Source organism: Larus michahellis, chromosome 7, assembly GCF_964199755.1.
Source record: "Larus michahellis chromosome 7, bLarMic1.1, whole genome shotgun sequence".
NCBI classification, from domain to species: domain Eukaryota; kingdom Metazoa; phylum Chordata; class Aves; order Charadriiformes; family Laridae; genus Larus; species Larus michahellis.
The window spans coordinates 4,753,468-4,780,321 of record NC_133902.1 but is presented as its reverse complement, the minus strand read 5'-3'; the positions used below and the strand labels follow the sequence as shown (position 1 = coordinate 4,780,321).

The window sequence follows — 26,854 nt, the reverse complement described above, 5'->3', positions numbered from 1 at the left end:
TTCACTTCGAGCAGTTGCCTCCTTTGCTCTCCATAAGCCCGGGGGCACGGGCTGGGGTTTTTATTTCAAGTAGAGATAAGGAAGGTGGTGCAATGCAGGCAGTTGCTTGGCCTTGTGACTGCTCAGACCTTCCTAAAGAGGCTTTCCAAGAGCTGGAGAACTCTTGAGCTTCCTTCCTGTGGAAGGCAGGTGGTATTTTGGGCTGCTTGTTGACTGTTGAGGATGTCGTCTGGGTTTTACCCACACCCACTCGCCCCACCCTACCCCCTTGGTTACCAGAGCCCTGTTATTGATCACTGAAGCCATTCAAAGAAGGAGCCACAAGGAAAATGGGATTTTATTCAGTGTCCACCACCCAGTCACATCCAGGACTAGGGACTCTGACTCTTCTGCCCATTGCTCACTTGCTAGCAAATGGAAAAGTACTTGCTGGCTGAGAAAGGGCCAAATTCTGTAGTCAATTAAACGTTGCATTTGTTGAGTAGACTGATAAAACACTGCTGCGGAATACATGTGTGTGGAGCAGGACAGTGGAGAGGGATTTAACTACTGGAAAGTGGCTTGTTGTTGAATCAACTCCTCCAGCAGCAGGTTTGCCCCTACACTGTTTAGGTGAAGCTGCAGTCGTGGTCAACGACTCTAGTATTTGGCACGGTTTTTTGTGTATGTTGCATCCTCTTACAACAAGGTGGGTCTGGCTCTGGTATGTGAAAATACTACTCAGTGTTTTCAATTGCCTTTCTTCCCTGCAGCAAACAGCGGCATAATAAACTGTGGCGCTCACACTCGGACAGTGACCTCTCAGACCATCACGAGCCCATCTGCAAGTCTGGGCTGGAGCTGAACAAGAAGGAAATCACCACCTCGGCCGACCAGATCTCAGAGGCGAAGGCCAACGACAACCAGCAGCCGATGTCTCCCATCTACTCAGCTGAGCTAGACAGGGAGCAGCAGCTCCCAGAGGATGCAAACATGATCGAGGAGCTGTGTGTGAAGGAGAGAAGGATCCACCTAGAGTTTACGTGTCGAGACTTCCACGCTGAGCAGATGGAGGACAAGCTGAACCTGAACAATATCAATGGCTGTACGGCAGGATGTTGCGTAGACTCTGTCCCCCCTGATAACTGCCATGCTTCTGAGGCCTTAATGCAACTCCAGCACCCCTTGGAAATAACAGAGTTTCCTGATTTGACAGTAGACGACCTAGAAAAAGATGCCCTTAAGCCCGATATGAACGTGCACTTGGTTCCCATGGAAGAATTCACTTCGTGCTTAAAAGACTTTCCCCAATCCCCAAACCAAAATTCCCTGAGTCTCCAACAGAATCCCCAGCCCGAAGTGACAGACCTCAGTACAGACAGGATTGATTTCTTCAGCGCTTTGGAGAAATTTGTGGAGCTTTCCCAGGAGAGCCGGTCACGCACCTGCTCCCATTCCAGGACGGAGGAGCAAGGGAGTGGAAGGAACGGTGTCTCCAGGGTGCCCGTGCTGGAAGTGCCACCTGCTGCGGACGGGGGTGCAGATGCTCGAAGGAACAGTTCTGGAAACTCTCCTCAGGCATCGGATGACTCTTCCACAGATGAAGAACAACAAAAGGTTAAAATCATTTGCTTGGGTGTTTTTAGGAACTGCTGCTTGAACCTCTCTGTGGGTAGTGAGATTGCTGCGGAGAGGGGATTTTCTAGCCCTGGCTTTCACTGGACAGGGTAGCCGTTTGGGGAGGGATTGTTAGATGCTTCCCCTCTTCTTCACTTTTAGATATTTGCCCTTTTCTGCACTTTTTCCTTAAACATCTGTTTGCCGGCAGTGGCAGGGCACTGGCTGAGTCGGCCTTGACCTGACCTGCTGTGCTGTTCTCGTGAGAAACTTATTTTTGAATTTTGCATCAGGAGAGCAGATAGGTGGGACTTGACCCGCTAATGCAGCTGAAGCCCGAACAGCGGAGGCCAGCCAGCACCCCGAACCTGCGCAAATACTTGTCTGATTCGAGAAATCCACCAAAGAAAGGATGAAACTGGCACCTTTCCCTGGTTGGGAAGCACCAGCATTGGGATAGTAAATCAAGGCAGATGTAGAGCTTCCACTGCTGGAGGAAGAGAATGAGCCTGTCCAGGCCTGGGGTGATGGGATTGGGCACGTCACGGCTCACTTCTCTCCTGGGTAGAAAGATGTTCCTGACAAAATTTAGTAACCTCTGAGTTGAGGTACCTTTCTCCTATAATTGCTTTCCACCCTCCAGGGCTCTTACAGGGATTGATGATGTCCGGGGCCATCATTTTTCTGGGAGCCTCTCTTATTTAAATTCCACGCTGCATTGCTTGAAGCTTTTCCATCTCCATGTGAGGCAATAAGGCTCTTCCAAATATAATAGGCCGACGCTCTCTCCGGTGATTTGGCAGAAGGAGCGTCTGTGCGGATGGGGGAGCCTCCCTGGCCATTTTCCTCCGGGAAACCAGAGCATTTCAGCGCTCGGTCATTCTTTATGTTGTACTTCTGTTTGCTCCCATACGTGAGCAGAATCTTTCACGTATTCAGTTCAAAACTGCACTTTTAGCAGCATTAGGATTTTTTTTTTTGTTAGCTGGACTTCTAATTATTAAAAAAAAAAAAAGAAAAAAGACTAAATTTCCCTTGGAATTTGTGGCAATTAAATAAAAGTTCTTATATCTCAGTCTAGGTGAAAATCCAGCCTGGAATATGTTAAATGCGGTCCCAGAGAAAATAGTGCTTCTATGTTAGTGATCACGGCACTTGTAATCTATCCCCAGACACTGGCACGTGCACTTTTTGTTCCTCTGGGGATGTGCACTCCCATTTCCTTTAAACTGCTGCCATTTGCTCTGTGTCAGCACAGCCGATCCACTTTGTAATTCTCCCGTTTCTGTGTTGCAGGAGGTCCCTGAGCTGCCTAGCGCGGGCCATCTCACGAGATCCCACTCGGAAAATGCCATTTCTGTGAAGGAAATTATCACGGAGATAGAGTCAATCAACCAGGCAGCGGGACCTGCCCAGCAGAAAGAGGGTTCAGCCAACCTCACCCAGACACCAAAGAGGAACACGGTGCACGACCTGCCAGTGGAGGCAATTTGGGCATCAGAAAGGGTGGAACAGAGCGAAGGAGCCTGTGCTGGACACCAGGAAAAGGAGAAGGACCCTCTGCAGGCTGAGCAAGAAGCTGCCCCTTCCCTGCAGCCACCTTCTGGTAAATCAGACCTGGAGGAAAGCAGCCCTGGGGGGGAGCAGCAAGAGCCTCGCGGCTCCGTCAACCCTGAACCCAAGTGGTGCCCAGGCTCTGTCCGGCGAGCCACCCTGGAGTTTGAGGAGCGCTTGAGACAAGAGCAGGAGCACCAGCACACGGCTCCGGTCTGCATCTTACCGACCCGCAAGAACTCCAGGAATGACTCTCCCGCTGCCGAGCTCCTGCCGCGGGGGAAGAGCGAGGAGCCACCCCCGGAGCTGGCTCCGGAGGGTGACAAGGCACAGGGTCCAGGCGCTGAGGAGCTGCTGCTGCCACCCGGGGCACAGCTGGCTGCAGGCAGACACGGGCCCACACCCCTGGCTTCCTCGCTGCCGGAGTCCCTGCCTGCAGAGCCCGGCATGGGGCAGGAGGGAATGGCACAGGAACGCAGGACAGTGGTCTCTTTTGATGGGTCGGAGGAGCCATCCCTGCCCTCCCTCCTCCCAAAAAGAATTGAAATCATCGAATACACTCCCACAGTCAAGTCTGCAGAGCGCCCCAACGCAAGCTGTGAGCAGGGCGGGCTGGCCACGGCCGTCCCGCCTTTAGATGAAAACTTGAACCCTTCTTTGTGCTTGGAGAAGGCACCGGCCTGTCCCAGAGCTCTGACGCTGGTGAATCTCTCGCTGCCGGAGCACGCGGTACACAAGCAGGCCACCTTCACTGTGGGCAGCCCCAGCGAGGAGGGTGGTGGGTTATCTGTTCACCTCGGTGCTGCTTCCCCCTCTGCACAGGTGGCTTCTACACCTTCGGCCAGCCTCGATCGCTCTCCTCACCCCTACGTAATTCACCTGGAAGGTGTCACTGAGCAGAGCACAGGGACAGACGATGAGCCGGTCACGCCGTGTGGCATTGAGGGAGATGCGACTCTCCCATTCAGGGACAGACCCAAGCCTCTCTGCAGGGGGGGTGCCGGCACCTCGAGGCAGCTGAGCGGCGAGGACTTCACCAGCCAACGCGCCGAAAACATGGACCTTCTGGACATCTCTTTCCTGTGTTACAGGCTTCCCCACAGCTCCAGCAGCCACAGCGTGGAGGAGCGCAGCAACAGCCCAGGGCTGGTCAAGCAGCGAGCGAAGGAAATAGAGGCTCGGATCCGGCACGCGGGGCTCACCACACCCTCCCACATGAAACGCTCGGCATCCTTGGCCAAACTGGACTGCCTGGACCTCTCCAAGGATGACCTATCTGAGAGGGAGTCGGCCTCTTCCGATGCCAACCCGGTGCTTCTCACCTGCGTTGCCCTCAGTCAGGGCTTTCGTGGAGGGAGGTTGGAGAGGGGCTCGGAAAGTGCGTGTGGAAAGCATTGCCTTTCCTCCCCAGAGCCCGCTAGGCATTTTGTGGAACAGCTCAGAACAGCCGAGTGCATTGCCCAGAGCAAGCCGGTGGAGAGGCCACTAGCTCAGTACGCCAAAGAGTGCGGCACCAGCCAGCAGAGTTTGTTTTCCAGCACGGATCCAACGTGGACTAGCTCCGAGGAGGGTCCTCCGCTACTCCAGGTGCAGGTCCTGGACTCCTCGTCTGCGGCTCAAGGTCTGGCTGTCGCACCCCGGCAGCAGCACGGGAGAACTCACCCTCTGAGGAGGCTCAAAAAGACCAATGATAAAAAGCGGACAACCAATCCCCTCTACAATACTATGTGATCCTGAGCCCTCGGCTGTGGTTTCTTACCGAGAACCCGTGGTATTGCGTTCACGCAAGGGGCAGGTGTAATATAAGGAACATGCACTTTATTGGTTAATTTTATATATATTGTCATTTTACTGTTCCTGGCGCATGTAGGTGTGGGTTGGTTCTTCTGTGTGTGACTTTGACTGCAGGACTGTTTGGGTTTTTTTTACGTTTTTTAACTCAGATAACCTCAAATGTTCTTTTTTGTTGTTGTTGTTAGTTTGTTTTAAAAGAACACCTTTATCACGCGAAAATGGATGTTGGCTTGCTTCGGCAAGGTGGAGGTTTGCTTAGAACCAGATCCTAGTTCCTAACTTGAACTTTCCCCACGCCTTGAAATGGTGCTGGGCAGTCGTCGGGGTGAGAGTCCCCGTAAATGTGAAGGCTGTGCCAAGGTCCCTTTGTTTGGCCTTTCTTTTACTTCTGCAAACTGGAACTCCACGATGCTGGCAGATCACGCGCAAAGCTGCTTCAGGACAAACCGCCTGGGCTCGGTTCGGCTGGTGCATCCCCAAAAGGAGCACACAGGGGTAAATCCTCCCAACGGATGGGCTCGGAAAACCCCGGGCAGCCTGGCACGGAGATCAGCGCTCACCTCCTGCTCTGTGGGTCACGCAGAGCCCCCCGTTTTGTGGTGAGGTGGAGCAGAGCTCCTCCACCAGCTGCCAAGCTCACCTCTCCTCGGCTGCCCCAGCGGGTGAGAGGAGGGGAGCCCCCCAAAACCAGAGTGTTCTTTTAAAACAAACGCTTCGTTAGGGTTTTAACCCTCCCATTACTTGAATACTGCTGTGGGCCTTCCAAGTTCATGGCCATATCATCTGTCCTCTGCCCTCCTGCTGCCTCCCCTCCGCCCGAGAGCTGTGGGTATCTCGTGCTGCCTGAGTTTCCCTCTCCCCGCTGCCGCGCTCGCAGGCGCTTCTGGTCTCTCCCAAACCTGGAGGCTGTTCTCGTTGTTACACGACGTATTGCCCCTACTGAATGCAAAGCTTTGTCCTTTCTGCTGTCACTCCTACCACTCGACCTGGAGGGAAGATCTTTTCTGGAAGTTTTTTTCTTTTTTTGCCTAAATTGTATATATGGTATTTATAGAGATTTTTTTTTTTTTTGGTCATTTCTATGTTGGGGGTTTTTTTCGTTGTTTTTGGTTTTTTTTTTTTTTTTTTTTTTTTTTTAAAAAGGGCAAGACTGCATTCTGTAAACTGGAAAACAAACCCACTTTACTCAAACTCAATGCTGTTCATTGTCATCTGCACAGAAATGGGAATGGATTTGACATGGTAAGCTGTCTTCCCTTTCCAAAAGTGAGCCTCGATGCCAGCCTTTGCCAAACGTGTCCCTTTTCCTCCAGTCCTGCGTGAACTCCCGTTACCCCACTGCGGGAGGACGACTGCATATCTACCCGTCTCCCTCCGGCTTGAAGCTGGGCTTCAGAAGTGCCAGTCAGACGTGGAAAGCCATTGGCCGCTCCGAGCCATTCTGCAGGTTCTTGCTTCCCAGGAGAACCTGCTTTTGAAGGATCTGCTCCAAATTTCAGCAAATTATTGTACGGTTGCCGAGCAGTTTGGCTAAATCAAAGCTCCTCATTTCCAGCCCTGCGTATCGGCAAATTGTATGTGTGCTGTAGGAGCAGAGAGAAAGGCTTTTGGCGGTGGCAGGAGAGCTCTGGGTCCTGTCTGCAGTCCCGTGGCAGGTCTGTGGCAGAAGAGCGTGTCTGAGCTGGTGCTTGGCTCTGGCCCAGACCTGCCCTCTGGGGAGGAGCAAAGCAGAGAGAAGATGCAGAATGGCTCCAGCTGCTGAAAGCCCAGCATGGAGAGGATGCGGTGTGGGAGGAGCGGCAAAGGCCGTGCCTAGAAAGCAGCCCTGAGGCTGCAGAGCCTTGCGCGTTCCCATGGTCCAAGCTTGTCTTGAGCTGGAGAGGAGCACCAGAGCGCTGTGGAGTATTGGGAAGCAGCGTGTGTCTGCCCTGGGGACAGGGTGTCCGTAAGCCCCCAGCTTGCCCACAGCCATCAGCAGAGGATAGCTAGCCTAGCGTTTTGCAAGGTAATTCCACTTCATTGCCCTCCTGTAGGATCCTCCTGCACTGTCTTACAGACCCTTCATGTCCCCAGCCCGGGCACGGGGCCGTGAGCATGTCTGTCCTCCTCCAGCAGGAACGTGCACTTCATCCCTCCCCTTCTGAGGAGCTTGAGCTCTGCTGGGTGGGCTGTCACCTGTGCTAGCCACAGGCTGGAGCGCAGCCCACAGTAGCCCAACAGAGTCCTGTCTTGGGACAAATAGCATGTCATCCCAGGCCACTTCAGTCGCTAGAAGTCACCCAAGTGCCTGACCCGGGAGGCCAGATACTTCTTCGGGACGCTGAAAGACATTTGGCTTCTCCTAGCCAGCTCCAGCTGGCTTGGGAGCTGGGCTGACAGCGTGGAAAGGCCAAGTGGCTCGTGTCATCTTGTGAAGGACAATTTCAGTCCTTGCCTCCCCCGGAAACCTCACCAGACCCTGCTGCCCACCATTCCTGACCCAAGGACATGTCTACCTGGGGACAGGCTGCCATGAAGCCTGCCCTGCGTTGGAGGGAGCATGCTTGGCCGGCAGCATGTCCTGGTGACAAGGATCTGCTTGGGAGGGGAAAGCCCTGTGTGTAATTTGTTCCCTTGAGAAGGGAGGAGGAGGAGGATCAGGTTTCTTTGCCCACCTTGATCTCAGGAGAAATGCTCTGTAGGAAGGTTCTGCCACGCAGACTAGAAACGCTGCTTCTTTCCAATACTCTGCTGCTGTTGGGGTGCTTCAGCTGGGGAGGGCAGCGAAGGGGCAAAGGCCCTCGCAGGGAGGTGCTTTGCTGTCCCCTTGTCCTCGGCTCTGGCCTGGCACAGCTGTGTTTTTTTCTCTGGGAAGCCTGTGGACAGGTGGAGGGAGTCAGGGAAGGTGGTTCTCTTGCAGAGTTATGAAGGCCTTGGAGGTCTGGAGGCTCTGACCTGGGCGGCAGGAAGGGGAACGGGCTGGAGGGGCATGTCAGAGGCAGCTCTCTGGGAGCCCTGAGTCCTCCTTGGCCAGTGTCTGGGCAATGAAGGCACCAAGCCCCTGGCATCAGAGCGCTCTGCCTGGGGACAGTTGTCCCTTCTCTGTGCTGGTGGCTCACGAGTGGGTGGTGGCTCGCTCCTGGTTCTGGTGGTTGCCCCATGAGAGCTTCATGTGACCTGCTGAGCACCTCCAGGGTGCTCAGCAGCTGACAAGCCTCGCTGACAGAGGGGTTTTAGGAGAAACGTGTTGTTTTAAGGGCATTTTTGTACAAAGCAACTGTTCTTTTGGTCTCTTGCAAAGCCCTCTTGGAGGACGCTTTATTGTTTACATTGACTCCTGTACAATATCTCAGCCATCGCCTCCCCCCTCGCCCGCCCCGTCTCCGGCTGTACTGTAACGTGTGAGCCTTGCACAAACGGATAGCGTGTGCGTGAAACTGGTTTTTACACTGCGTTCTGTTGCACTCGATGGTATGTGTGTGCGTGTGTGCGTGTGTCCGGTCTGCTTGAGAAGTTGTGACATGTACAAATCTCTCCCCTTTCGGCCCTTTCCTGGGGGGCACGGTCCCAGCGGGTGGCAGGAGGGTCAGGAGGTGACGCCGCTTCAGGCTCACTCGGATGTTAGACGGGGCAGGGATTAGCTCCGTGTCCCTCTGCCAGCAAAGGCCTGGTGGAACGTATCCCACCCCAGCTCCGGCTGCTGCCGGGGACCTCCTGGGAGGAGTGAGCTGTTGGGAATGGGCACGGGCACTGGGGCGCTGCGTCTGCCTGGGGGCTCTGAGAGCCCCACAGCTCTCCCAGCCCGGCAGCAGGAGGAAGCCATACCTGCCACAGGTCCCCTGCTCCCGTCGCAGCGTGTCCTGCCTTAATCCGGTCCGAGCTCCACGCAACCCCCCACGCTTCTCCCTTCTCCCAAGGGCCCTTGCTGGCGTGGGGCAGAGGCAGGTGCTGGAGGGGTCCGGGCTGGGCAGAGGGCTCTGGGTCGCCCTCCGGCAGCGCTAACAGCCCGCCCGCCCTGCAGACATCTCTTGGCACAGAAGAAGGTGCCAGTGCCTTTTATTTTTCTTTTATGGAGATGTGACGTCCATGCGCTGGTTTGTAGGGATCATCGCCCTGGGGCCGGGCAGCCCAAGCATGAGCCCTCGGGGACGGCTGGCAGCGGAGTGGCAAACCGGGCAGGGGAGCGCTTCTGTCTGCCCCTCCTGGATCTTCCTTGGTGGCTGGGATCGTCCCCTTTCCCCCTAAAGACTTTATGACCGATGTGCTCAGCTGTTTTTAAATGTGAACTTGTGCACTGATGTGCAGATTCAATGTTCTTGTTACCGAATGAGTAAAGTTTTATTTTGAAGATGACGCGGGTGTGCTGCCTCCTGTTTGGGGTCGGGGCTGGGGGCGATGAGTGATCTGGGCAGCAGCGGGGGTCTGGGGAGCCAGAGCGGGGTTGTTCACTCGTGTCCTCTGCCGGAAGTGTAGATGGACCCCCCCTGTCCCAAGTGACCTCCTGTGCAGGGGCAGAGAGCAGATGCTCGCCCAGCTCCTGCCGCGGTTGCGGGGAGGATAACGGGGGTTGTGTACGTAAAACTGTCGGGATGCTGCGGGTGCCCTCGCTGCACGGCTGCAGGCGGAGGAGCTGTGGGAGTCCTGGGGTTTAAGCTCCAAGGAGGATCCGAGGTTTTAGCCAGACCCTGGACCAGACCCACCATGGCCCGCCCAGGAGCTGAGCCAAATCCAAGCGCCGAACAACCGCAGCGCGAGTGGATCTCTGCGCTGGGAAACGGCCCATCTCGGGTGAGTTGGTTTTGCTCCATCCTGTCCCCTGTCGTGGCAGGAAAGCGTGGCGCAAAGGTCTCTGCGGGCTCCCTCTGGCAGCGGGTCTGCGAGCAAGGGGGTACGGAGAGAGCCAAATCCCCCGGAGCTCAGCCTCACCCTCCCTGCGTGAAGCTTCCGCTCGGCCAGGGCTGAGCGGGCACCAGGGTGTGGGGCCAGGGGTGCAGGGCCATTACTGGGGGGGTGGCAGTGTCCCTAGGGTGCCCCGTCCTTCCCCACCCTCCCGCACTGGCAGGGAAAAGGCTTCCCAGGGCCTTTTCTCCATTCACTGGGGCTGTGGCTTGGAGATGGGGACAAGGGACACGGGGCTTGCTGCACCCCCGAGCTCCAAGGGCAGAGCAAGCCAGGGCCATGGTGGGATGCGGTAGGCGGGGGGGGCTCTGCAGCCCCCGCTCTCCCTCTCTGACACCCCTTTGGTGGGGTGAGCAAGGATGTCACCTTTTCCCTGCCTTTTTGCCAGCTGCCCCCTCCTGCCCGGCTCAGCCAATGCTCGTCCGGCTCCGCTCGGTGGCCTTGTAGGGTCCAGGGCTTTGCTGCCTTTCCAGGAACCGTGGCTCCCCTCCCACGGGTCCCCGAGCCCCAGAATCCCTTAATCCCCTTGGGCCAGGGCATCCCTGCGGGGCTGGGCTCTGCTAAATCCCAAATCTGGCTTCTGGATGTGCCTGTAACCACCCCGCTATGCAAGGCTGGGGCTGATGTGGGCTCACCCCCGGGGGGGTTGTAGCCCCCTTGCCCCTGTGGGGGGGGGGAGGTGGTGAGCCCACAGGGTGCGGTGGGTGTCGGGAGCCCCCGGGCCAGCCCATGGCGAGGGTCTCTGTGGGGCTGGGTCGGCCCCAGGGTGCAGGGGGGACCCATCCCTGTGGGATGCCCAGCAGCCCTGTGTCCCGCTTGAGCCCTGGGCAGAGGTGACCCGGGGGAGGGCGGGGGGTGACAACAGCCTGGGGGTGTCGAGGGCTGACCCTCCCCTTGCTTTCCCCCCGTGCTTTAGGAAGACGCTGCCTGGCAGGAGGGGGCAGAGGGGCTTCTGCCCCCCCGCCCCAGCCCCCCGCAGCGCTGGGCCATGGGGCTCCCATGCACCGTGCCGGGGGGGGGGGGGGGGGGGGCGGGAGCTGCGGGCACCCCTAAGCCCCCCCCCCTCTTTTGGGGAGGGAGCGAGTGCTGGCTGTGCCAGGGCTGCCCCCATCCCTGCGGGCAGAGCCGGGGGGGGGCAGGCAGGGGGCTGGGGGCCGGGCAGGGTGCGGGGGCAGGCGGGGCCGGGCCGGGCCCCCCCCCCTTCTCCCGGTGCCCGCCGCGGGGGGGCTGTACCGGCCCCGGCGCCCGGCTGGGCTCAGCTGTTCTCTGCGGCAGCGGCACTGCGCGGTGCCGAGCCCAGCCGCGCCGGGCGGAGCGGAGCGGGGCCGGGCCGGGCTCGGCTTTGGGTGGGGGGTGGGGGGGGGAAGCGGAGAGGGACCGGGGAACCGGGGGCCGGAGCCGGGCGGAGCCGAGCGGGACGCAGCGCCGGGCGCGGAGGAGCCGCGGAGCGCAGGTGGGAGCCGGGGCGCGGGCGGGGGCCGGGACGGGCGGCGGGCGCCGGGAGGGAGGGAAGGGGCGGCGGGGCGCCGGGCTGCGGCCCCCCGGGCCCCCCGGCCCCTCGCCCGCCCGCCGCCCGGCAGGAGATGGCTATATTTGGAAAGTGACCTCTGGTCGTTCCCGAGCAGCCGCTGCGGATTCAATTGTGGCAACGTAATGGCACGGCCGGGGAGCGGGGAGCGGGGCCGTCCTGCCTGCATCGTGCCTTGCACCTTGCCTGCACCCCGCCTGTGTCACACCCGTACCCTGCCTGCACCCTGCCTGCTCCCTCCAAGCACCCCATCCGACCCCACCTACGCCCTGCCCGTATCGTGCCCGCACCCTGCTAACACCCTGCTTGCACCCCGTTCAGCCCTGCCTGCACCCTGCCTGCAGACCGCTAGCGCCCTGCCTGCACCCCACCTGCACCCCGTCCAGCTGTCATGCCTGCGCCCTGCCTGAACTCTGCCTGCACCCCATTCAGCCCTGCCTGCAGACCGCTAGCACCCTGCCTGCACCCTCTCCGTACCCTGCTGGCACCCTCCCTAAACTCTGCCTGCACCCCATTCAGCCCTGCCTGCAGACCGCTAGCACCCTGCCTGCACCCTGCCTCTACCCTCCCTAAACTCTGCCTGCACCCCATTCAGCCCTGCCTGCACCCTGCCTGCAGACCGCTAGCACCCTGCCTGCGCCCTGCCTCTACCCTGCCTGAACTCTGCCTGCACCCCATGCAGCCCTGCCTGCGCCCTGCCCAACTCCGCTCACACCCCACCTGCACCCTGCCCAACCCAGCCTGCACCCCGCACCCTGCCTGCACCCTGCCTGCACTCTGCCCACCCAGCCAGGCCGTCGCCCCCTCCCCTCCATGCCCACACCCCGAGCTCTGCTCCCCCCAGCAATGGATGAGGTGCTGTAAAACACCCGGAGGGCGTCCCCGCGGAGCCCACTCACTCCTCCCCAGGGCTGGGGACCGTGCCCAGGGCCATGGGGGTGACACCAGCGGTGCCAGTGTCCAGCCCCCCTCGGTAGCAGGGCTCCAGGTCCCTCAGCGCCCATCTCTGACCCGCACCCACTTTGCCAGGCCAGGGGCGATGCTGAAGGGCCATGGGGATCGCTGGGGACACCCAGGGACCGGGCAGATGTGGCTTGGCTTGGCGCTGCACATGCCCTGGCCAAAAGCCACCGGCCGGGACGCGGAGGAGTGGATCTGCTCCTACCTCTGCCCGCCCCGGCCCCGCAGGCTGTGGGCAGCGCTGCCCGGCCCTCTGGGACGTGGTTTGGTGGCTGGATGTGGCCCCTGGCAATGGCTGAGGCCCCAAAAGAGCGTAGGGGAGCCCCCGGGGTGGTCAGTGGCTCATGGGTGCTGCAGAGCACCGGGGGTTTTTGGGGTCCTGAGGGGCTCAGTGCCCCCAGGCAGGTCCCAGGAGCAGCGCAGGCTGGGGATGGAGATGGGTGGTTGCGGGCAGCGTGCCCGGCTTGGCCGAGGGCTGGAGACCCCCCTGGAGCCATGCTGAGCACGGGGGGCTCCTCCGCACCCCGGCGTGCCCGTGGGGCTGCGTGGCTGTGCTGGGTCCAGCCCTCCCCCGGGCGAGTGGGTTGGGGGCGCAGAGTGGGTGTCACACGCGGGAGCGGGGGTGCCATGGGGGGAGGCGTGGGGTGGGCAACGCTGGAGGCACAGCCTCCCTCCAGGGTGCTGGGTTGAGCCAGGCGACCTCGGGCCACCAAGGCTGGATGGGACAAGAGGGGATAAGCTGTGACCTGGTGCACGGCACCTCCGTGTCCGCCCCAAACTCCCCTCAGCCCAACTTCTCCACTGCAGCTGCTCGTGTGCCAAGCCCAGTGCCAGCCATGGGGCATGGCCGTGTCCCTGCCCGGCCGTCAAGTGCCTCCGGCTGCGGGATGCCCGTCCCCAGCACTTGCAGCACCCACACCCCCCCGCTGCCCCTGGTCCCTGCCGCGGGATCGGGGCCACATCAGGCACCATCCGGCATCCTCATCCCTGCCACCTCCGTGTCCCCAGGCACCCCCCCTGTGCCCAGGGTAGGGGGGGGATCTCTCGGAGCGCGAGGCCCGAGGGGGCCAAAACCCCTCCACGCTGTGCTCGGGGTGGGGGGGGGGTGTCATGGCCTGACCCTGCGCCCCCCAGCCATGAGCCGCCGCGTGGTGCGCCAGAGCAAGTTCCGGCACGTCTTCGGGCAGCCGGTGAAGGCCGACCAGATGTACGAGGACATCCGCGTCTCCAAGGTGACGTGGGACAGCTCCTTCTGCGCCGTCAACCCCAAGTTTGTGGCCATCATCGTGGAGTCCGGCGGCGGGGGGGCCTTCATGGTCCTGCCCCTCGCCAAGGTGAGCGGGGAGGCCGACGGGGTCTGGTACCCCCCCGGGAGGTATTGTGGGGGGCGTGCTGATGGGCTCTGCTTTTGGGGGGCTGCTGTGGCCACACGGCCCCCCGGGTTTGCCCCAATATCCCTGTCCTCACACGGGGGCTTGGGGCAGAGGCAGCCTGGGGTGGTCACTGGCACCTGCGATGGGTGACGTCCCGGGGGCAACTGAGGTGATGGGGGAAACCCCTGTCTGCTTTCTCCCCAGCCCAAATTCCTCGGGGACACACGATGCCCGGGGAGCATCCCAGTGGGGAGGGGGTCTGCCCTGCCCACCCTGGCAGAGGGGCTCAGAAGGGGTCCCCAGCCCCTCCTCGCCATCACAGGGGACACAAAACAACCTCTCCCGAGGCACGTCGTTCCCCTCCACCTCCCTACGGGGCCTCATGCTCAGTGAGCCCCATTCTGTGCCTCAGTTTCCCCCTTCGAGACGGGTGCAAAGCTCTGGCCATTGCCGGGGCCCCCTGCCTGTCCCCACTTGTGCCACGGCCCCACGTGGTGGCCGGGCTGGGGCTTGAGGGCCACCTGGCAGGAATTCCCCCCTTCCCGGCCGCTGGGGAGACTCATCCCGGCACCTCGGCCTTGCAGACGGGACGGGTGGACAAGAACCACCCGCTGGTGACGGGGCACACGGCGCCCGTGCTGGACATCGACTGGTGTCCCCACAACGACAACGTCATCGCCAGCGCCTCGGAGGACACCACCGTCATGGTGAGGGGCCGGACCCCGGGCGGTAGAGGGGGAGCAGGGGAGGGCGGCGGGTGCCGGGGAAGCGGCACGGAGCATCCCCCCCCTGCTCCTCCGCCGCCTGCGAAGTGTCACTGGCCTATTTTTAGCCCCGGTGCCATGCGTTCGCGCTGGCGGCGGCTGCTCTCTCCATGATGCAGCAGTTTGCGCTAAATATACCCGCCCCGGCGACTCAGCACCCAGGAATAGCTTGGGGGGGGGGGTGCGCCCCGGCTGTGCCCCCCTCCCTGTGCCCACCAGCCCCCCGAGTGCTGGGGACGCACCCCGGGCTGCAAGCGCTGCTGCCATCCCCTCGCCACCCTCCCCACAGCCTGAGCCGGGATTAACGATGAGGTTAATTGGCTCCGAGGCCCTCAGCCGCTTAGTGCTCGCCTGCGGGGTGATCCCTGCTGCCCCACGACCCGCTCTCCGTGTCCCGTCCCCGTCCCGTCCCCCCCCCCCAGGTGTGGCAGATCCCCGATTACGTCCCCGTGCGCAACATCACGGAGCCGGTGGTGACGCTGGAGGGACACTCCAAGCGGGTGGGCATCATCTCGTGGCACCCCACCGCCCGCAACGTCCTGCTCAGCGCAGGTAAGGGGGTCCCGGGTCACACACACACCTCCCCCCCCCCCCCCCCGCCTCCACCGGGGTTGGTGGGGGATCGGCGGGGCAAGGGCATCCACTCCGTTGGTCCTCCGCAGGCTGTGACAACCTGGTGATCCTCTGGAACGTGGGCACGGGGGAGATGCTGCTGGTGCTGGAGGACATGCACACCGACCTCATCTACAACGTGGGCTGGAACCGCAACGGCAGCCTCCTCGTCACCACCTGCAAGGACAAGAAGGTCCGGGTCATCGACCCCCGCAAGCAGCAGGTCGTGGCGGTGAGTGCCCCCGCTGTGTCCCCGCCACCGTCCCGCCGCGGGGTGTCCCCCCCTCCCCGTGCCCGCCTGACCCTACTAACCGCCCGCACCCGCGCGTCTCTGTCTTTGGTTTTAACCCGCTAACGGCCGGCGCAGGAGAAAGCCAAACCGCACGACGGCGCCCGCCCCATCCGCGCCATCTTCATGGCCGATGGCAAGATCTTCACCACCGGCTTCAGCAAGATGAGCGAGCGGCAGCTGGGCCTCTGGGACCTGGTACGAGACGGCGGCTCCCGGCCCGGCCAGCGCCGCCCCGGGGACACACCGAGTGACGGGGGTGCTCCCCAACCGCACGTGCACCCCTGGAGCCACATGCACTCCCCAGGAGCAAGACTCAGCGGCTGTTTTTGGGGGACAGATCCGGACCCCCCACACACCCATTTTCCCTCCTTCCCCTGCCCCCTGCTGACTCTCTCCCCCTCCCCCCAGGAGAGGTTTGCCCCCCACGAAGGGCTGAGGCCCGTGCGGGCCATCTTCACGCGGGAAGGACACATCTTTACCACGGGCTTTACCAGAATGAGCCAGCGGGAGCTGGGCTTGTGGGACCCGGTAACGAGCCCGCATGGAGTGCTGCCCCGAGAACTTGGCCCCCGCCCCCCCGCCCCGCCTCGACCCCCCTGAATCCCCGGGATGGGGTGCCTGCTGCATCCCCAGCTCCCCCAAAAGATGTCAAGTTCCCAAGTGTGCTGTGCTGTGCCGTGCGTGGGGAGGGGGCTGGCGGGGGGCAGGGAGGGCTCGGGGTGGGGGAAGGCAGGCTGGGGTGCAGCCAGTCGTGCAGGTAAGCAGGAGTGGGGCAGGGGGTGCCGGGAGGGGGGGCATGCCAAACCGCTTGCCGGAGGGCTTGCGTACCCTGGAGTCAGGGGACAAGCCCCGTCCCCGCAGTGTGCCGTGGCTAATGAGTGTGACTAACCGGGATGGGGGTTTCGGGGCCACCGCTCACCCCCCCCTCCACTGCTCTGGGCCCCCAGAAAAACTTTGAGGAGCCCATCGCCCTGCAGGAGATGGACACGAGCAACGGGGTCCTGCTGCCCTTCTACGACCCCGACTCCAGCATCGTCTACCTCTGCGGGAAGGTAACCCCCCCCCGCCCCACCCCGGGGCGCACCCAGCCTGTGCCACCCCGTCCCTGGGGGTCTGGGGGTGCCGGGGCCGGCTGACACCTGTCCCCACGCCCGCAGGGTGACAGCAGCATCCGGTACTTCGAGATCACGGACGAGGCGCCCTACGTGCACTACCTGAACACCTACAGCAGCAAGGAGCCCCAGCGGGGCATGGGCTTCATGCCCAAGCGCGGGCTGGACGTCAGCAAGTGCGAGATCGCCCGGTGAGAGCCGGGGGGGGAGGGGGGGGGGGGCTGGGGGGAGGCGGAGGGGTCAGGGGGGAGCGGCCGGACCCTGACCACCTCTGCCCCACGCAGGTTCTTCAAGCTGCACGAACGCAAGTGCGAGCCCATCGTCATGACGGTGCCGCGCAAGGTGAGCCCTGGGAGGGGGGTGGTCCCAGGGGACATGGAGGGAGTCTGGGGGGGGGGACACACACCACGCCTCACCGCCGTCTCCCTCACCCCTGCAGTCAGACCTCTTCCAGGACGACCTGTACCCCGACACGCCGGGCCCCGAGCCGGCCCTGGAGGCGGACGAGTGGCTGTCGGGGAAGGACGCGGAGCCCATCCTCATCTCGCTGCGGGACGGCTACGTCCCCGTCAAGAACCGGGAGCTGAAAGTGGTCAAGAAGAACATCCTGGACAGCAAGCCCCCCCTGGGCCCCCGCCGCAGCCACTCCACCTGCGAACCCGACGTGAGTGTCCTGGGGACGGGGGCTTCACGGCGGGGTTGTCCCCCTGCCTGGGGTGAGGTTTTGGGGGGACAACCCCGGAGGGGGCTCCCCGGTGACCCTGCGTGTGTGTGCGTGTGTGTGTCCCCCGCAACAGCGGCCAGCCTTGGAGGAGGTGCTGGAGGAGATCCGTGCCCTGAAGGAGACGGTCCAAGCGCAGGAGAAGCGCATCTCCGACCTGGAGAACAAACTCTGCCAGTTCACCAATGGCACGGACTAGCGCGGCGGCCGCGGCCGCGGGCCAGGCGAGGACTGCCCCGGCCCCCCCCGGGGATTAAAGCCAAGTCCCCGCAGAGGGCAGGAGCCCAGAGCCGTGTTCTTTCCCCAGGAGCCAAGGCTGCAGGGAGGGGGTCAGACCCTGACAACCCCCCCACAACAGGCATCGGCCGCATCTTGCTCCCGGGGCGCACGCCGACACCCCGCTGCAGCGCCTGGGGGGGGGTCCCGTTTCGGTGCCTGCAGGCTGGGGCTGCTGAGCATCCCTCCTCGGGGACCTGCGAGCCGGGCACCGGCATCCTCCCAGGATGGGGGCTGCAGGGCCCCCCCGCCCAGGATGCACTTGGGCACGGTGCTAACCCCCCCCCCTCCTCCCCCGCCATCACCCCCCTCGGCGGGTGCTCCCAACCAACCCTTTGCTCCTGGGTCCCCCTTTAATAAAGGCCTTGGCCAACCCGTGGCCGCGTGGCCAGTACCAGGCATGTGGGACCACCACGCCGGGGGGGCCCTGCCTGCACACCCCCCACACGCCCCCCCAGTGCAGGCAGAGAGAGGCCGAGAGAGACAAACATTAAAGAGCATTTATTGGTGTTGGCCGCGGTCGGAGCTGCTCGGGCTCCCCCGGCCCTGGCCCAGACGTTGCTTGTGGGGTGCATGGAGGTGGTGGGGGGGGCGGCACCGGCTACGAAAAGTCCCAGGGGAGCGAGAATGGCCCCCCCCTCCCCCCTCCCCCCCCATGGCCCCTGGCCCCCTGTGTGCAAAGAGGAGCAGCCCGGGGCGGGGGGCCCGGGGTTAGCACCATTTGACGTAAGGTTTCTCTCGGGGGGGCAGTGCCCGGGACGAGGGGGTGCAGTGCTGCCAAGGGGGGGGCTGTGGGGGGGCATCCGAGCAGGGGAAGGGGTGCGAGCAGGGGACAAGATGGAGGAGGGGGATGACACTGGGTGACCTTTCACAGGCACCCCCTCTGCTGCCCCAGCGGACCCCCACGCCGGGGCGGGGGGGGGGTGGCTCTGCAGCCCTACGCTGGCTGTGGGGTGCAATGGGGCTGACACCCCCTCCCCACCCCACCCCCGCCCCCATTGGCAGGCAGAGCAGCTCCCGGGTAAGTGCACTTGGTAGCGCCTGGGCAGGGGGGCCGAGGGGGCTGGGAAGAGCCCCCCAGCTCTGGGGGCACCCCGGGACCGCACGCAGCTGGCAGCCCCCCCATCTGGGGTAGGATGTGCCCCCTACCGCCTTTCCAGGCTGAGGGGCCAAGCAGCACACCATAGGGTGGTTGTGGGGGGGCTAGGGCTGTCCCGGGGGCGGCATACAGTCTGTGGGTTGCCCCCCCCGGGTCCCTGCCACCCCAGCTGCGGGCTGTCACTCCCCCCAACCCTGTGCTGCTGTGGGGTGTCCCCCGTCCCCCCCCCACCCCTGTACCACCCCAGCTATGGGGACAATCTCGCCCCAGCCAGGGCCAAATCCTGCACCCCCCCTCCCTGTTTGCCCTCCACAGTGCTTGCGCTGGCTCCCCCCACCCCGCTCCCCCTCTGTGCCCCCCCCACGGCTCCGGCCGCGTCCCCATCCCCATCAGGGTGGCTGGGGGGGGGGGGGGGGTGTGTCAGCGGGGGCGCGGGGTCACTTCTCCGTCAGTGAGAGCTGCAGGATCCGCTGCAGCTCTTCTTCCTCCTGGCGCGTCCGGCGCTCGGCTTCCTCCTGCTCCCGCGCCGACAGCGCCATGGCCAGCCGCAGCTGCTCCGCGTAGCTGGGGAACAGGGCGCTGGGCCCCCCGCTGCCCCCCCCCGGGGCCGGGCTGACGGGGGGACGGGGGGACGGCGTGTGCTGGGGAGTCCTGGGGTGGAGGGGTTGGGGGCAGGCTCTCAGCGGGGGTCCCTACGGGGCCAGCACCCACTCCCGCTCCCCCCGGGGGGGCTGGCCGGACCTTACCAACCTGTCTCCCCGGCGGCCCTCGTGCGACATAGGGTGGGTGCCCGGTTTGCTGTTGGTCAGTGCTTCCCAAATGGTCACCTGTGTCCGGCGGCAAAGGACCCCAAAACCCAGCCCCCCGGCGTGAGCTCTGACCCGCCGCCGTGGGATGCAGGGATGGGGAGAGCATCCCAGGGCAGCATCAGGACAGGGTGGGCAGCGGGGTCCCCCCTCCGGGGTTGGGGGCCGGGATGGGGGGGTGGCAGTGCCCACCTGGTCGTACTCGCTGCCCGCTTCCAGCAGGCTCTGCTGGATGGCGAACTGCAGCAGGTCATCCTCGTCCTCCCGCAGGGCGTCCTGGTGGGTACCCACCACGCTGTACCCCCGCGGCACCTCAAAGAGCGCCGGGTCCATCTCGCACGCCCGGCACGAGGCTGCGGGGAGACAGGCGCTGGCATGGCTGGGCACCCCGTTATGTTTGTGTGTGTGTCCCCCTGCACCAGCCGTGTCGTCCCCCCCCTCCCCAGCCCTGCGTACTCAGGGAGCTGGAGCTGCTGACGGAGGAGGAGTCGCTGCTGGGCGAGGGCGCCTCGCTGCTGGGGCTGTGCCGCAGAGAGCTGACGGGCTCGTCGCACCCGTTGAGGTTCCCGAAGGTGATGCGGGCGTTGAGGATGTGGAAGATGGGGATTTCTGCGGGAAACAAAGGGGAAAAACAGCAGGGAGGGAAGCCGGCTGCGCCACCCACGCCAGCGACAAAGCTCCCCCCCCCGTACCGATCTTGACGGGGAAGCCGGGCGGGAGGCGCAGGGTGATGAAGTCCCGCAGTTTGGCGAAGAGCGCGTTGCTTATTGCCATGAGGTCGATGATGGGGGCAACCTGCTCACAGAGGGACAGCGGGTGGTCCTCGCACAGCCACAGCTTGGCCTTGAACCTGCCGGGGACAGGCGCCAGGCTGGGGACCCCTGACTGCCCACCCCCCCCACCCTGGGGGGCTCTGCAGCGGTCGGGGGGGGACCGAGGGGGTCCCCAATCCGCTCCTTCCCCCCTCACTTCTGCGTCTTGGTGGTGAGCTCCATGGGCCGCCCCATGTCCCGGTTTCCCAGCTCGAAGTTGGGGTTGAAGTACTCCTCGGGGGTGATGGCGGTGGGGTTGGCGTGGCTCAGTGTCTGCGTGATCAGCGTCTGCGGGACAGCCCAGCAGGGTAACGGGGGCTTTTGGCGGGGGGGGCCACCCACCCATGAGGACACCCCCTGACAGACTCACCCCGTTGTTGGGCCCCACGTGCTGCTCGGCGATGCCCAGGAAGGACTGCAGGGGGGTCTTACTGCCTGCGGGAGAGGGGGTGAGGGCCGGAGCCGGCGCAGCGCCCTGCCCGCCCAGCCCCCACCGCCTCCACCTTTGCTCTTGCCCTTGTGCTGGTCCGAGAGGTGCTCGGTCCGCGTCCGCGTGATCAGCTCCACGTTGGACGCGCCGTAGACCTGCCCGAGGAGGGGAAACACCAGAGATGGATAACACCCCCCTCCCCCCCCCCAAAAAAATTGGCGATACACCCCACCCCCCCAACCCCCACCCCCAGGAGGCTAAAATCCCCCTGCCCCTCACCTTGGCCTCGTACCCATTCACCATTTCTGTCTTCTCGCTCCTCCAGCCCAGGATGCCGGACTTGTTCCTGGGGGTGAGACAGGGCACCGTGAGCGATGGATGGTCTCGCTCGGACAGCCAAGAGTGCGGACACCCCGGCGGGCTGTGCATCCCTGGGCGGCGGGGGGGGAACTCGGTGCTGCCCCCGGCCCACCTCTCGAAGGCGATGTTCTTGGTGTCGAGCTGGGTGGTGACGACGGGGGCCGTCAGCCGCCCCATCACCTGCTCCTCGGTGGGCTGCACAGCAGCCAGCAGCACCTCCTGGTCGTGGCTGGCCAGGGCCAGCGTCTCCGAGTAGACCACCCGCCGGTCGTGGTCGATCTCCATCACCACCGCGCTGGTGTCTAGGGTCGGGGGGGGCAGGGTGTGTGGGGACAACCACGGTCCCCACCACGTCACCCAGCCCTGCCGCAGCACCAAGGGGCTCTGCCGGTGCTCCCCGGCGAGGGGGGACACCCCGGTGACAGCTCACCTTGTCCCCGAAAGACGAAGCTGCGGTTGCCCCGCTGCCAGGTCATATGGTCGAAGCCCAGCAGCGTGGTGTCCACCCGCAGGTTCTGGCCGCTCTTCCACACTTTGTAGGTGTCGCTGGGGCAGATCTTGGACACCAGCGGCACTGGGGAGAGACGGCGATAGCCCAGCCAGGGGTGGGGCCACCCTGCACCCCCGGGTGGGCTGCCAGCGCTGAGCTGGAGGGGAGATGTGCCCGGGAACCCAACACCTCGGTGGAATTGGGGTCTGCAAGCTTGGAGTGTAGGGGGGCAAGAGGACAGGTGTCCCCCGTCCTGGGGCTGGGGGCGGATGTTGGGGCTGGGGGCAGCGCCAGAGATGGGGGAGGCCCTGCTGGGAAACTCCTGCTCCCCCCGCCACGCTCTGCCCCGAGCTTACCCCAGCTGGTGAACTCCCACTTCATCTCCACGTAGAAGTCCTGGGCCTGCAGAGAGCACAGCGGGGTCAGGAGGAGCCCGTGGCTGGCATCCCCCTCCCCACCATGGCGCCCCCGCCGGAGGGAGGTACCTTGCGCAGCTTCTCCAGCAGGATGGGGATCCCGGCAAGACGTTTGATGGCTCTCTGGTAGTCGCGGTAGCGCAGGACCAGCTGCACGAGCTCCAGGTCACGGGTGCTCACAGCCTCCTGCAGGACTGCAGGGCAGAGAGGGGCAGTGCCCAGGGTGGGTGGCACGGCACGGCATGGCATGACACGGTGCGGCACGGCACGGGGCGGCAGAGCCGGCCACTGCACAGGAGCCACATGCACCGCGTGAGCTGCCCCTTGGGGAGCTGCAGCACCAGGCTGAGCACGCCCGTGTCCGTGCCTGTGCCCATGCCCGTGTCCGCGGCCATGCCCCTATCCGTGCCCGTGCCCACGCCTGTGCCCGTGCCCATGCCCAGGCAGCTTGGCAGGGGACCGAGGCAGCCAGCCCCCCGCTCACCTGTCCAGCCGCTGCGGTTCTCCTTGCCCACGTCGGCGCCATGCTTCAGCAGCACCCTGGCGCACTCGAGGTGGCCCAGCGTGGTGGCCAGGTGCAGCGGGGTGCGTCCTCGGGGGTCCAGCTGCTCAATGTCAGCCTGCCGGGAGGTTGCGGGGCTCAGGGGACACCGGGACAGCCAGACCTCAGCCCCCCCCCAGTGCCCTCTTGCAGATGGGAGGGAGCAGCCAGGGAAAGAAGCCGACATTTGCCGGTATCTCGGCGAGCATCCCCATCCCTGAGCTCCCCCAAGAGATGCACATGCACTGCACCCCAAAAGGCTCTCCACTGCCAGCCCCATGGGGAAGGTGGGGAGAGCGCGGCGGTGGCTGCCAGCACCCAGCATGGATCCACACGGTCAAGGCTGGGCTGCACGGATGCCCCCCGGCGCGGCGGATGGAGCTCTGCACGGCTTGATGCAGCGGCAAACCTGGGAAAAGCCCCCACCACTGGGATTTGGAGTGGGAGTAGGGGGGGCTGCTGCCCAGTTGCCAGGCAGCAGCTGCCGGCAGCCCCCCTCCGCCGGGGCCGGGAGCACGGCGGGCGACGTGGGCTGCGGCGGCGGGCGCACGTGTTCCCCTGCCTGAGCCGGGGGCGGGCGGCTGCGTGAGCGGAGCGGCTGCTCGGAGGATCCCCGGGCCCTGGGGAGCTGGCGCGTTGGGGCTGCGATTGTTTGTGCCAAACCCGGAGCCTGGCGCCCAGCCAGCCCCGAGGAATCCCTCACCCGCCGGCAGCGGCGGTGGGCGCCCATCGAGCACCCATGGGCCCCTGCTCCACCCCCACCCCCCCTGCAAGGTGCAGCATCGCACCCGTGCCCGGGGCTGGGGCCGCTGCTTGGGGCTTTATGGAGCAGCACTGGGGGTGGGGGTCATTCTCTGCCCCCCCAGCACCCAACTGGGGCAGAAGCCTCGTGCCCAGAAAGGGGTGCTCAGATGCTGCTGGGGCAGGAGGCAGTGGGGATGAACCCCAAAACAGGGCATGGGTTTTGGGGGGGAACACTCCTGGGAGCACCAACCTGGGGTGCAGCACCCAAAGGTGCTGGCTGGGACCGGGCACCCCAGTTTGGGGCTGGGCAGGGCTGGGGTGTGGGGTCTCCAAACCCCGTCCTTGTCCCTGTCTTGCTCTTGGGCATGTCCTGCTGTCCCTCTGCCCTGGGGATGTCCCCATCCCTGTCCAGGCTGTGGGCATCCTCCTCCCCCTCATCCCCAGGGGCTCACCGGGCAGGGGGACCCCCCCCAGGCTGCCCAAACTGCCAGAGCGAAACAGCCCCCCAGTTCCCCGGGAACCAGTGCGCTGCTCGAATGCTCTCCAGGCGACTGCTGCTTCTTAATTGCGCTAATGAAATGACTCTAATTAAAGCAATCGCCCCCCAGCCGGGGGACGGGTGCTGCAGGCTCAGCACGGCTCCCCAGCCGCAGCCCTGCCCCAGCGCCGGGTGGGACGAGGGTCCCCGCTGCGGGGACGCAGCGCTGGAGCCAACCCCGGGGGACATGGCGTGACCCAGTTTTCGCTGATGAGAGCTCGGTCCCGGGCCCTGGCGCTGGGACGACTCCGTCTCGGGGGCTGTGGCACAGACCTCCAAGTGCTGCCCATCCTGGGGCTGTGACACCCACCAGGGATGGGGACAGGGACGGGAATGGCTTCGGGATGGCAGCGGTGCGGCGCAGGACCGCAGCTCGGCTGCTCCTCCTCCTGTGCCAGCCAGGCGCATGGCACAGCGCAGCCCCTCTGCTGGGGTTGTCCCCAGGGTGGGGGACCTCAGCGTGGGCACAGAACCTGCTCCCCGGTGGCACAGGGGGACACGGGCCAGTGCCGGGAGACGGTGCCAGGCGCTGCTGTCCCTGTGCAGCCTCAGGTCCCTGCCATGTGTGATGGGGCAGGCTGTGATGTGGGGTGTCCTGGCACAATGGGCTCCGTGTCACTGCCTGCCGCGTCCTCGTGCTGTCCCTGCCACGGGGACTCGCTGTCCCTCTCTCCCCAGGTGGAGGCAAGCGTGGATGGGGGCTCATGGTGACAATTCAAGGGTGACCCACACAGGGCCCTTATGGGGACACGGAGAGGAGCAATGCTGCCAGCTGCCCCAGCGCCTCCCAACCCCAAACACCTGCACATGGCAGGGAGGGGGGGGCTGTGTGGTGTCACTGCCCTGTCTGGGTCCCCGGGGTGGCAGGAGGGCAGAGCCCCCAGGCAGGGGGACACCCAGCCCCCAGTATCACCCCCGGCACCAGCCCCGACCCACTTACGCGGGGGATGCTCCAGCAGGGACGAGGGCTGAGCCGTGTCCCCGGATGCCCTGGATGAAGGTGGGGGGCTCAGCCTGGGCTGGCCCCCACCTCCTTCCCCCAGACGCCCACCTGCTCTGGGGTCTGGCCTGATGCACCCATGGGCCCCCCCTCCGCGCACCCCTGGGATGCACGCAGGGCTGGATTTGCTCCCGACCTACAAATGGCGGCGGGGGCAGTGGGGGCCATGGCAGAGCCCCTCCACTTGGGGGGCTGGCTTAGAAATCCTCTCTGCAGGCGAGCGGGGCCGGAGCCGCCCTCGCAGCCCCTGCACCTCCCCGCGCCCGCCGAGCTGCTGCCGCCTGCGCCCGGCTTTGATCTCCGCTGCACCGAGCTCCTGGGAAAAATGACCCTGAATTACCACGGAAATAAAAACGCCGGCGTCGGGGTGGGGGACCGGGGCGATGCCGGTGCAGCCCCCCGGCCGGCCCCACAATGGAAGCGGGTGTGGCGGGAGCTGTCGCCTGCATCCCGGCGGGAGCATCACGGCACGGTGGTCCCCCCCCCGTTTCGTGCATCTCCGGGGTCCATGCGGTGCGGCCCTCAGCACCCCGGGGTGCCGGGAGCTGGGCTGGGGGAGCAGGGATGCTCGGCACAACCTCGCCGCCGGCCTCCCTCCAGCGCCTGCGGTTTCCTGCGTCTTCGGGGCTGGGTTTTAATTACCTGAATTGCAACGCCACGGGGGAGAGGGAGGCTGGGAACCCGCCTGGGGACGCGCCCGCGGCCCCGCTGTCACCGGCCGGCTGGGGGGTTCCCGAGCTGGGGGGCATGGTGGGTCCCCCCCACCCTGAGAAGAACCTGCCTGGCCTCCGTGGGCTGGGGGGCTGAGCCCTGGCAGGATCAGGGCCTTGTGTCTCCCCCCTCAAGAAGGGCTCAGCCTGAGGGTGGGGAGCTGGGGGCTGCACCCCCAGCGGGGCTGGCAGCACCCTGAGAAATGGGGTGCGTGTCGGGGTGCCGGGGGCCCGCAGAGGCCTAGCAGGGAGCCGGGGACACGTGGGGAGGGACAAGCGGGGCTGCGTGCGCCGGGGGATGCAGGGGACCCGCGGGTGGTACCCACCGCTCCATGCCATCCCCGGGGGGCAGCTGGCAGGGTCCCGGGCTGCAGGGGGACACACGACACCCCCAGATCCCTGCCAACCCAGGGATGGACCCCATCCCCATCATCATCATCATCATCATCATCTCCATCCTCATCCCAGCCCCGAGCAGGAGCCCCGGCTGCATTGCATCAGCCCGAGCCGAACCGGGCCGTTACCGGCGGCGCATCCCCGCCGTGTGTCGTGTGTCGTGTGTCGTGTCGTCCCCCCCCGGCCCTGCGCCGCCACCCCCACCTGCTTGGCGCTGAGCTCCCGGTCCAGGTCGCGGGCTCGGTTGTGCCAGACGAGGTAGTGCAGCGGGTACCTGCCCTCCGGCCCCTTCCTGCCTGAGCAAGACGCGAGCATCCTCCGTGCATGCTGGAGCGGCGGCGGCGGGCGCGGCGCGGGGCGGAGCGGGGCGCGGGGGGGCGCGGGGCGGGGCGGCCACGGCACCTCCCGCCCGGTGCTTCCCCCGCCGTCCCGTTCCCCCCCCCACCCGCCCCCCCCCGCCCCTCCTCCTCCCTCCAGCATCGCCCGGCCTCATGGGACTTGTAGTCGCCCTGCCCGGCATCGCCCCCTTCCTCCTCCTCGCCCCCCTCTCCCCGCCCCCACCCCCCAGCACTGCTCAGCCCATCACCGCGGCCCCCGACCCCGCAAGGGTGGATGCAAAGGGTCACCCCGCTGGCACTCAGACCCCCCTCCCCAATCCCCCCCCCCCCCCCCGCCGAGGCTGATTCCCCCCTCCCGGCTGACCCCTGCTCCCCCCATGGGTCAGGGCGCCCGGGCACATGGTGGGGTAGGGTGAAGGCGGGGGACAGGGGCCGTGTGGGGGCCGTGCGGGGGGGGTGGTCCAAGCCCCCCCACCCCGGGCAGCGGCAGGCGCAGGCCCCCGGCCCCGTTTCCTTTTCCGCCTGCGTTTCTCCGGGGCGGGCGTCGTGTTTTCCGGCTGCTGCCCGAGAACAATGCGAGGCTGGGCCTCCGCCGGCCGCCTCGGCCTCCCGCCGGCGCCACGCTCCCGGCCCCCCACCCCGCTGCCCCCCACCCTGCCAGGGGGCCGCTGCCGAGGGGCGAACCCCCCTCGTTTCTATTCTCCGCTCGGCCAT

General features: G+C 64.8%; 3 protein-coding genes across 7 annotated transcripts in view; 2 read left to right on the top strand and 1 right to left on the bottom strand.

The window, feature by feature from the left end:
• Positions 1–9,276, top strand: part of SSH2 (slingshot protein phosphatase 2) — a 103,625-nt gene extending 94,349 nt beyond the window's left edge. The window contains 2 exon segments of the mRNA XM_074593790.1: positions 753–1,596; positions 2,893–9,276. Of these exon segments, the coding sequence (XP_074449891.1) occupies positions 753–1,596; positions 2,893–4,881 (2,833 nt within the window). The 3' untranslated portion in view covers positions 4,882–9,276.
• Positions 9,277–11,068: 1,792 nt separating this feature from the next.
• CORO6 (coronin 6) lies at positions 11,069–18,016 on the top strand. Of its 3 annotated transcripts, XM_074593630.1 has the most exons (12): positions 11,137–11,275; positions 13,445–13,644; positions 14,268–14,390; positions 14,870–14,999; positions 15,110–15,291; positions 15,427–15,546; positions 15,760–15,879; positions 16,299–16,403; positions 16,509–16,654; positions 16,748–16,805; positions 16,903–17,127; positions 17,261–18,016. In XM_074593630.1, exons 2-12 carry the CDS (start codon positions 13,447–13,449, stop codon positions 17,381–17,383), a joined length of 1,530 nt encoding a protein of 509 aa, XP_074449731.1. In that variant the 5' UTR covers positions 11,137–11,275; positions 13,445–13,446; the 3' UTR covers positions 17,384–18,016. The 3 variants fall into 3 exon arrangements, with proteins under 3 accessions (XP_074449729.1, XP_074449731.1, XP_074449730.1); XM_074593628.1 differs by lacking the exon at positions 15,427–15,546 and having other exon boundaries at positions 11,069–11,275; XM_074593629.1 differs by lacking the exon at positions 15,760–15,879 and having other exon boundaries at positions 11,162–11,275.
• Positions 17,947–26,161, bottom strand: ANKRD13B (ankyrin repeat domain 13B). Of its 3 annotated transcripts, none has more exons than XM_074593625.1 (15): positions 26,007–26,161; positions 22,358–22,493; positions 21,943–22,067; positions 21,814–21,859; positions 21,398–21,541; positions 21,080–21,269; positions 20,887–20,953; positions 20,681–20,762; positions 20,548–20,612; positions 20,335–20,465; positions 20,058–20,215; positions 19,822–19,974; positions 19,558–19,718; positions 19,310–19,386; positions 17,947–19,210 (listed from the first exon to the last, which is right to left on the bottom strand). In XM_074593625.1, the coding sequence occupies exons 1-15, from the start codon at positions 26,115–26,117 to the stop codon at positions 18,997–18,999; spliced, it is 1,860 nt and encodes a 619-aa protein (XP_074449726.1). In that variant the 5' UTR covers positions 26,118–26,161; the 3' UTR covers positions 17,947–18,996. The 3 variants fall into 3 exon arrangements, with proteins under 3 accessions (XP_074449726.1, XP_074449725.1, XP_074449727.1); XM_074593626.1 differs by having other exon boundaries at positions 18,873–19,210; positions 19,306–19,386; XM_074593624.1 differs by lacking the exon at positions 26,007–26,161 and having other exon boundaries at positions 22,358–22,878.
• Positions 26,162–26,854: the final 693 nt, after the last annotated feature.